Source organism: Fulmarus glacialis, unplaced genomic scaffold, assembly GCF_000690835.1.
Source record: "Fulmarus glacialis isolate BGI_N327 unplaced genomic scaffold, ASM69083v1 scaffold264, whole genome shotgun sequence".
Lineage (NCBI taxonomy): Eukaryota > Metazoa > Chordata > Aves > Procellariiformes > Procellariidae > Fulmarus > Fulmarus glacialis.
In genome coordinates, this window is record NW_009209746.1 from 3201 (window position 1) to 14115 (window position 10915).

Genomic DNA, 10915 nt, shown 5'->3' on the forward strand with positions numbered 1-10915 from the left:
CATAATACGATTTTATTTATATGTCATTTGTGTCAAATGTGGAAATTTATATTTATATGTCAAATGTGGAAAAATAAAATAAATTTTAGATTATGATCTATATTCTACAATGTAAACATTTCTTAGGTGACTACTTCAGTCAGTTAATTTACATTCTAAGTCATCTACATTTTGACTCACATCTACAGCTTTCTTTCCCCCCCACCCCCCACCCCCCTTTGTTTCCCTGGTATCCAGCCTTCCTATGAACCAGCAGATATGATTTTCTTCTTTGATTTTCTATCAAGTAAGAATTCTGAGTGGAATTTTTTATTCGTTGATGCCTTGTTCAAGTAAGCGTATGGAAAATTATCTACTCTACTTTCTTTATTTTTAAGTTGTAACACATTTGAAATAATCTTTCCTGAAGTTAGTCTAAAAAGCTTAAGAAGGACAAGTTGATCTAGCTAGTTTCTTATTTTGTGTACACTGTTACTATGAGTTCCCAATGTTTATGGAAGCGAATATGGCAAAAAGAAAATGGAAGATAATTAAGGGCTATCAGGCCCATTCTTCTGCAGGAGGAGACCGTGCACAACCCTTAGAGAAAGAAAAGAGAAAAGAGCTGATCTTGTTTCACTCAATACTTCAGAGAACTGCAAAAGACACCTCTCAAAATGGGTAACATTCAGCTGGGAGAATTTTTTCTGCCACTATCTATGATGATTTTTTAAACCTCGTTTGAATCACTGCAACCGAGATCTATTTGACTTTCAAAGGTCAACTTCAGAGTCAATGGATGCAGCTTATGTTTTGCTCACACACTCCTGTGAGTACCGTGCCTGGTCTTTTTCAAGTGTCACCATTGCAGTCCCTTTTTATAACACTGTGCATTCAATTTCCTTTTATGCTGTTAACAGGTCCTACAGCAATTTCTTTCAGTTTTACATTGTATTCCTCCCATTCTCAGACCAGCACTCTGGGGTTCAGTCATTGCTCTTCTCTTGACATACTTTTGCAGGATAATAATGTTCACTTCCAAGCTTAATTTTTCATTTCTCCCTAACTTTCCTCTTGGTCCTCGACCCTTCTTTAGTCACATCCCTCTGCACGTGTCTCAGACATCTAACAATACCTTTAAGCCACCATAAGGCTTTAATGGGAACAAACAATGTTTCTTCTTCTGGTCATTCTTAAGAATGCCGCTACCTTTGCTGCATCCAAACATGAAAGAATCATCTATTTCTTACTCATCCCATGTCCCTTAAAAATGACCTCTTACTTCTTTTTTGGAATATTTTCAAGAGATGACAGGGGCAACACAGCCTCCCAGTTTTTCCAAAAGCAAACAGAAAAGTGCCTTCATTGACTGTAGAGTTTGGAGCAACGGTGCCTCCCCACGTGCCTCTCCCCAGCTGGGCTGCAGCAGTGAAACCTTCTGATGATGCTCTACTTGAACCATTGTTTCTTATTTCCCAGCAGCCTCCTGTTTGCTGAGTTCCTGTTTTACCAGTTCTGTCTTCTTCACCCACCAAAACACAAGTGGGCAAGATTTTCTGTCTTCCAGTACATTGACCAGAACCTCTATGACTGACATCATCTTCTTCAATCTTCTGTATCCAATGAAGGTGCCATGGAATAACACACTTGGAATTTATGTGCAAAGCAAACCAGGTGCGCGGGCACAGAAAGGCTACTGCCGTCACCAGTCTGTTCCCACCGCCACCGGGAGACTACCTCTTTTGAACAAGGCTAATCGGCGTGCCAGGCTGCGGTGGGAAGGCTGGTTGACAGTGCTGCTCATTCACCTGAACTTCAGTTTTGTAGGAGCCTCTTCCTTTGATCTCCCAGGTGATATTTAACTGGTATAATTTAGCCTGCCCATTCTTAGATCTCACTGGGCACAGGTTTTAGATCCTGTAACACTTCTTCTTTTTCCCCCAGAGGATGGTAACTACCTTCACTTGAGAAGAGCTTCAACCCTTTCACAAGAGCCATTCATTTCAACCACAAATAGCAAACTGCTTTTGCCATTTTGGCACATAATATAATGAAGAGCCAAATCCTGTTCCCAGAGAACTCACTTAAGGTCAAAAATAGCAAAGCTAAGCTTGGGTGGTTCAGGGAGCCATGATGCCATCATTATTATGCCGGTTTTCTTGCATCCCACTCTCTCTGTTTTTTTTCTTTTAGATAGTGAATCCTGAAAGTTGCAGTTGCAATTCTGGTGTCCACAAATTAAAATGCTTCTGACTTTACAGTCTTGCATGAACTTCATGAGAAAATATTTTGAAGAAATCAAGGTCACCATTGACAACAGGTGCTTCTTATTCCACATTTATACAGATAACAAGAATGTTCAGAGTTAAACAAGACAGAATTAAAAGGAAAAAAAACTGAAATGGCTTTCCGTCTCTTGCCTAAGGGTATTAACTAAGATCTGAAAGGCAGTTAGGAGGAAACTTTCTTTTATGGTGGGTTAACCCATAATTGCCTATTGCAAGGTATCTTACACTTTGCTCGGAAGCATTTGACATCGGCCAGTGTAAATGACTGAGGACTGGACTGGAGGGATTGGTATTTCTATTGATACTTATCCCAGAGTACGAAAGATTAGAAAACATTATCTAATATATTGAATGTTGTTTTCTGATTGAACATAGTAATCACATGTGCATAAAAAAGAAAATAGTTACTTTTTAGGAGAGTGGGAAAAATGGAGAAAGAACGCTATTGGGATTATTAAGGTAAAACAAAAAAAAATCAGTAATATGACAAACAATAATTTACTAGGAACACCATACAGCATTGCTGTAGTGCTAGCAGTAATCTGTTAAAATTCCTTGGAACAATCTTAATTGTCACTGAATCCAGAATGGATGACAATTACTAATGCACATATAATTAACATTAGAGATTTTAATAAATTGTTTTTGTTCTGAAATTTGCTACTACTGTGAAAAAAAAAAATCCCAATCTAAAACTAGGTAAGTTCGCAACTTTATTTCACATTTTTTAACTTTTAGGGTGAATTTTTAGGATGAACTTATCCATGTTAATACTTTATTACTTTTCTCTCTTTACTATGCAGCCTAACACAAACACATCTTATTTACCTTCACTATCTTGATGAGAGTCTTCAGCTGGTAGATGTGAAGCTGAAGGTCTAATCTATCAGCCAGCCACATGCATATGACTTTCATGGAGCTGCTATACCATTGCTGAAAAGGAGGATAAAAAAAAACCAACACCAAACAACCCTGCAGTATTCATTTAACAGATTTGGTAATGAGAGGTAATGAAACACTTTGAAATGATCACAGATCAGCACTTGAAGTCAACAATGATATAATTTCCTGTTAAGAGAATCGCATGGGTCAGTAGGAAAGCAAATAACTTGACCTAGACTGTTCTTTACATGAATTAGCAACTGCCATTTTATCTTTCAGTTACAACATTTTCAAGCAAAATAGCGTTATGCACTTTGCTATCTGTCAGTAAGAATGGATATTAAATACACAATTACATGAGAGAATTGACAGCTAAAAACAGCAAGGGCAAAAACAGGTGGGGTATCTTGAGAGAGATAATACCTAGATTTTCCAATCCAAACAGGAAAACAGCATCAAACATAGAAAATGGAATCTGTCTTGCTTTTTTCTTTTAAATCACTTATTAAGTAAAAAAAGTCAGAAATCTATGGAAACTGTATTTAAGTATGATCAAAACACCGCTCCACCCCTCCCAAAATAACCACGTTTAGGTTTTGTTTTGCGTTAATTACTAATTATAATTACAGCCTACCTTATTTCCTTTTTATGTCTCAGGCATGGCTATGTTTTCATGCAAAGCTTCACAAACGAATGGGGTAAGAATAAAGTCTCTGCTGTTGGTGTCTATGTTACCGTAAAAAAATGCTCAGATCCAAATAGCTACTATAATAGTTCTTTCACATTAACTGGATTAAAAGAGATTTTACTAAACATAGTTGTAGCAGTTTTCCTCCCCCTCCTGTAAAATACCAACCAGATGTCATTTAGTCAAACTGTAAAAAGGAAGGGATGGGTTTTTTTTTCATTTTAGCAGTGAGAGATTAAAAGAGTTTGTGTCGTAGCTGTGTTTCTAGTTTCTTTCCCCACAGGGAAGAGGCTTAAATTCTTTTCTAATGTAATTTCCCGTGTCTTTACAAAATACACAGATATGCAAAGAGAGGAAACACTGTGCGTATTTTAAAATGCAGCATGTTAGGCAAGGTATACATCCTAAGTAATTCAAAGGAAGGATCTAACATGTCTCGTTAGCCACCTCTATGTTAACAAACAGAATAAAATATATGTTGAAAAAATGAAGACAAATTACTGGCTACTAGATGTAACAAAAGACAGAAATAGAATTCTTTCATCAAAATGTAAGCTCTCTGGAAAAAGCTTTAAAGACATACATAAATAAAGATATATCAATACTTTTTCCTTACACGAAACAGTCTCATCTCATTGTAACTATCAGTTTTAATATAAGTTTGAAATAAGATTTTCATATAATAATGGCTTCCATTTACTTTGTTTAATGTGTTAAAATGTATTTTAAATATAAATCATTGGAAATAAATTAGTTTTACATTTTTTAGAGTTTCTCCTATTAATTTACTATTTTACAAACATGAACAAACACACCACACAAAATGCAGATAGCTGCACATTTCATAAAAGTAGTTTAATTTATTCAATAAAATGTGGGATTGATTGGGTATCCATAAAATACTGGTTTTTATCACTGAATGACACTCTTATACTATTTACATTATTTCACCCCAAACATGCTTGCTGGTTTTGATTTCCTTTATGAGTACCTGTAAAATATTTTTAATGTGACAGAGTTGTTACTAAGTGGCAGCTGTAAACTACATGACAAATGTTGTATGTATACAGATGTCTAGAAAATAAAATACAGTTGAGCTTATTCACTCGGGGAACTCTATTGATCTAATAAACATAAAAAATCATATGCCAAGCATTCTACCCAGAATATCTATCGTTATTTGCAGTAAGATGAGCCCAATTATTGTATCATCACTCAGCCTCTCCAGTTGTTAATCTTTAACATAATCATGGTAGAGAGAATGATTTCAGTAGCAGAGTTTTCTCAAAACTGATATTCTTCTATTAAAAAAAATCCAATAACACATCCACGATGTATTTGGTTTGTATCAAGCAGAAAACAGAAGGGGCTCAAACTTGCTCACATGAACAAACTACAGACAGGATCGAAAATTCTGTGATCGGTTTCCCCATGCAACACCACTGAATGGTGCCAGATCACTGAGAATAGAGCCAGACCCAGCTTTCTGGCAAAACATGTTTTAAAGCCCAGCCAGAAAACTTAATTAAGATGGATGCAGTAAAAATGAGACTTTCCATACATATCTGTGATATGCTTACATGCACTGAAAACAAAGCTAAGAAATTAGAGGGAATTAATTTTGCTACTCAAATTTATGAATGAAAACAATCTAATATGTTTTCCTGACTAGTTTTGATACATTAAACTTTCAGTAGAGATGTTTAATTTGGTGATTGTGAAATGCTACTACAGTACTTGCTCCTCTGTCAACACACCTTGTTCAGAAAAAATATGACTGCTATTGTATTAGAAAAAGATGTATTCTTATTTTGAACTGTCACAGTATTTTTAATAAAAATCACATCCAGTATATTTTTAGAGTACTCCTAGAGGTACTTGTGCATGGGATTCCTCTTCACTATTGGCCTTATACCCACTAGTTTTGAGCACTCAGCATAGGCTGAAGCTGCATAAACATAAATCTGCTGGACTTCATAAGAAGAAAAGTAAATATTTCCCTATCGCTTCTTTTGGAGTCTGTTAAAATGGCCAGCACTGCAAATGCCTCTTAGAGGGGGAATCCAAGGCCACACATTTTGACAATCATGAGCACGTTATAGAGGCAGGGATGCATCTACTGTGACTTATGGGAATCTATTGCAAACTGAAAAGCCTCAGCAATTAGATAATGGTCCTGAGATTACACATTTTTTAAGTAATAACAATTAAAAAAAAAATCCTTCCAACTGATTTTAAGAAAAAGTCACTTTCCCACTAGTAACAATAGCACTGCAAGGACAATGTGACTCTGTGGATGTCAATGATATGGTATTAGTGCCATATTCTTTGCTGTTGTCTGTGCAAAAATATTATATATTTTTTTCACATCAGCACATAACAGCAGCCAACCGCTTTAACAAAAACATGTTTGCCTCCCTGTTTCCCCCCCTCTTCTTATTCATGGCTCCTGTAAGGGCATGCATTACTCACTTCATTTTCCTGAGATATCTCTTTTAAAGTAAAAAATAAGAGAAAAGGAAAGGCTAGGGTTGACTCTGTGAGACCCCTGTATTTATTCACACTTACTGTGCATGACTGTAGACTGGTAAATCATATTAGCAGCCTGTCTCCCCATCAAGCTGCTACTTGCTTTCCAGCCCTGGGAAGGTTCAACAAATCAACAGGAGCACGGAAAACAGAACATCAGTCTAATCTAGTGTTTAAGGTGAAGTTTTCAAACCCAATCTAAGAAGATCTTTAGAGCAAGCAACAAGCTGAAGGGCTCAGAAGGTGGTATTGACAATGAATTGAGAAGCGCAGCACTTGTGCATTTTTAATAACAAGAGGGTCAACAAGGACACAGCTCCCTCAGTGCCAATAGTTGCCACACCAGGGCTATAAACGCTCTCAGTTCATCAGATTTCTTAAACAGTTCATCAGCTTTCTTAAACACCCTAAACCCCCTCAGCGGACCTTTAGTCTTAAATTAACAAACCAAAGCAATGAAAGAGGGTGCAGCTTGAATGGCCAGCATTGATCCCCAACGGGGCTCGGCGCGGCTACAGGCACTGAAAAACTCGCTCCATTGTCGGGAGGAATTGACAAACCTCCTCGCCTAAATAGTCCAGCTGAGGCGGGCTGGAGGCACGCAGCTGTAAAGGGCTCCCCTCGCCCCGCTCCCAGCGCTCACAATGCGCCAGGCATGAGCTCTTTGTCAGGCCCAGACTCTGCAATTTTCTAACAAGGATTAAAGTTGTTTCTCGGCAGGGCCAGTGAAAAGCGATTTAGCAACATACCGTGCTTTCTTCAGGCAAGTTAAAGAGAAGTAGTTAAGGAATTTCATTATTCTGTTGACCGGTGGAAATACAAAACAAATATATTAAATATTCGCCATCTTTCTGGGTGCCTGAGCTATAACATTTGCAGAACGGTTCAATTAAATATAACACTTATTGGCTAAAAGCAAGCACTTCAGATTTATTTCTGAAGTTTTATAAAAAGGTGCAGCTGTTTGCCACCTGGAAGGAGGCTCAATACATACTAATACACAAAGCTTTAGTCCTTCTAGGGCTGGCATCCCTAACGCCTGAGACACAAGACCCCGTCGAGTTTCTATATCTTGCCTGCTCTTGATAAATGGGCACTGTCAAAATGCTTTTTCTGCTGAATGTGGCAAGGAGAACAACTTTTCTAGGAACTGCATTTTATCTTCCTACAGAAGCCTTTATCGCACTATTGATCAGGAACTGAGTCACTTGGACGACAACGGGATGCTTTTACTTCCTCCAGCTCTACTCTTCCTACCAGGAACAATAACAAAAAGTATTCTTCTCACTGAAGGGTTTGTACATCAAAGGCAGCATAATTTAAAATGCATAAGAAGTACTATGAGCATATGCAATATTAAATGCTAAAATGCCCAGTTTTTATTAAAAGGCAATGCTATTGCATTGTTTCGATATTTTGGTAGCTAGCATTAGTAGTGTGCCACGGAACTTTTAAAACATTTAAAAAAAATGTGAAACGACGAAAGAATAAATAAGTTATTCCTTAAAAATGCAAACAGCAAAAGTTAGAAAAAAGTTCCTGATCTAAGTTTCATAATTTATTTCCCTCTTTGTAAAATACGATTAATCATACTGACTTCCTTTGTTGAATGTTAATGATAATAAGGGAAACAAGTGCTATTTGTAGTGTCTTTGAAAACACTCTGAGATTTAGAAGTTATAGCTATATTTTCAAGTTTAGGTATAGACGTCACCCACTTAAATGAGGATTTTTACCTGAGCCGTGACGAGCTCATACACTCTTTTGAAGGCTGGAAAGCCTTGGTAACTCTTAAAAACAAACGAACCTGGGGAAGGATTTCTCAACCTGTGGGCCACCACGATACATCAGAAGGTATGTACACACAAGAACACCGAAATAAAAAATCAAGTCAGAAGAAGTAATTAATATTCAAAATACCTTTATATTTTTGCAGAAATGAAAAATATTTAGTTGCAAACTAAAAGCAACAATGAAGCAACTTTGCGTAAGATGTTGATGCTTTTCCCTCAGGCTTAGGTAGCCTTTTGATTAAGAAAGCCTGAAAAACCTTTGAAGGTTGAGGCAACTGTAGGTAGACAGAAAATTTAATGTATCAACACGTAGAACTTTTGTTTGTACTCTCTTCCCGGCCTATCAATTCTGATTACTGACACGGGCGATTTATGAACTGGTTAAAATATCAATTTCTTCTAATGGAGGGAGACCAGAACTTGTTGACTAGTGATGTAGTGCCCTCCCACCACTCCCTCCTGTATTTTCACTCCCCTGAGAGGAACAAATTATCTCCCAGTGACTTTTCTTTTCTAGATTGCACTGGTCATAGATGTGCACCAGTCTGTGAGGTACTTCCAGTCGCATTTCCAATGAGAATAACTGTGTCAGTGACCAGGAAAATGAAGGAACAGAAGCTGGGGAAACCTGAGAGAGGAGAAAGCTCTCATGCAAGAGCTTAACCCATCTCACTATCAGCTCCACTTCATGGTGACAGCCACTGCCCTTCTGTGACACATTACCCAACCCCACAAGGATGTGTTTTTTCATTATACATAGCCTCACAGGGCCACAACACAAAATGTTGAGCTAGGTTTGACTCTGAGCACCCAAGTTTACAGTGCCATCCCTGAAAAAATATTCTCACCAAAATCCAGAATTTTGCCTTCGTGGGAAGTCCATGCAAAGGTGATTTTTTGTGTGTGTGTGTGTCTCAACATGACTGTTCTGAATCAACAGAGAATTTTATGTTATTGAGATGTGCTTCTACAGTAGAGACAGTAAGATTCAGTTGGCTCAAATGGTCAGTTAGCTGGCCTCTGACTACAGAAATAGAAATTATACCATCTACAGATACAACAACATTTTCAAGTACACTTGTAGCCTGGCTATTCTTACAGCTACCCTAATGCTTCTGGCTGTTTAGTTTTTGGCAATCTTTCTGTTTAGGACATCAAAGAAATTTGTATTATTTCTCTGAAACATGAAAAATTTCTTCACCTTTTGATTCAAAGCACTGCTATGTCTGGAGAAAAAAATTTATGTGGCATAAATTTCATAGCAAAATGAATACGGGAGAAACAGCTGACATTACAATTGTGCTTAGAGTTAGAATTGCATCTCCATTTTATGGGCACTGATGGAGCACTACTTCACCTACATGCTCACTTCCTGTATATTTACTGTATCAGGACACATTACTTTCATTGTTATTTAAAACATATAAAATACAATCAATACAAATATTAAAACTGAAACGGTACTTTAATGTACTTTAGCTTTCATCCAATAATAGTATATATCCTTTAATATGCAGACATTGACCTGGAAGGCTTAGGGGACTTACTTTTGCATTTTTCTTAAATGTTCACAAAGTTCGAGGAGAATACTGTTGGTTTTGGGGGTCACCATGATGCCACTACATTGATTCCTTTTGCAATTTTTTTTTCCCTAGGAATTTTCATTAAGAAAAACTGAAAGAAATGAAGATTAAACTAAGCATGAGTGGAAAATCCATGGAGTTAGCCTTGTTGGAACCATGGGGTTAGCGGGCAGTACAAACAAATGAAGCCTTTTCCCTATCAGATGTTTAAAAGCCCTTGATCTGGAAAATGCAAATGATTAAATCAATATTAAGTGTCATATGAAAAAACTCTATTTATCTCTGCTCCCCATTTTCTTGCAATTCCTTCCCACATTTTCATTCAAGGACCTCTCCAAAAGTCCCACTATTGCTGTATCACTCATTTCTGCTGCAATGCTCTCAAGCCCCGTGTTCCCTCACGTGCTCCTACTTTGCACAGAGCCCCTGACACACACCTCTTCCAACCCACCAGTGTCTTACGTTTCTAATGCTCGGCACCACTTATCAAGGCATCTTCCTGGAAACATCTCAGGCTTTCAACCAGCTTCCGTGTTTTGCTTCCTCCTCTAGGCCTTAAAAATGCTAAGCCAAGTTTTGAACTTTGGCTTTGGAATGTGCAAAAATTTTCACAGCCTAAATTACAGCTACATGTACCAGGAAAGGAGAAGTGAGAAAGAAACCACATACTACTGTCTGCTTCAACACTCATACTTCTTGTGACAAAGGATCAGGACCAAGATTTCTCTAGCTTGGTCATTTCAAATTACAAACTCTGTTTGGGTACAAACCACATCTTTTTTTTTTCTTTCTTTTCTTTCTTCACGCCTTTTTTTTTTTTTTGCTTTTTTTTTTTTTGTGTGTGTGATTGTAGCAGATTTATTAACTTGCCTCTTGCATCCTTACTTGGCCAAGGAAGAAAGATTTTCTTCCTTCCAGTGGGACTCTTCCTTTGGTTTCCTTCTGCCTTTTTTGTGCCATTATTCCAATGAACCTCTCAGAGAGCTCAAAAAACATTTTGTTTTTCTTAAAAATGACTAACTGACGAAACAAACACTTTAGTCTCTAGTCAGTCTCTTCCCTGCCTATTTGAATGAAGGATTCCCACTGTCACCCCCAAAGCAATTGGCAGAAAAGGGAAAGGAGCTCAACAGAAAGAGGAACCCAAACCTTGACAGAAAGACCCCGTTCAGC

The 10915-nt window shown here is 37.5% G+C and overlaps 1 protein-coding gene across 1 annotated transcript in view; it reads right to left on the minus strand.

Moving 5' to 3' along the window:
- The window catches only part of LOC104076151 (calcium-dependent secretion activator 2), a gene marked incomplete at its 5' end in the record, with an annotated part of 85399 nt that overhangs the window by 1366 nt on the left and 73118 nt on the right, over positions 1-10915 (minus strand). The window contains one exon of the mRNA XM_009576915.1: positions 3096-3200. Coding sequence (XP_009575210.1) covers positions 3096-3200 — 105 coding nt within the window. The remainder of the gene's footprint in view (positions 1-3095; positions 3201-10915) is intronic.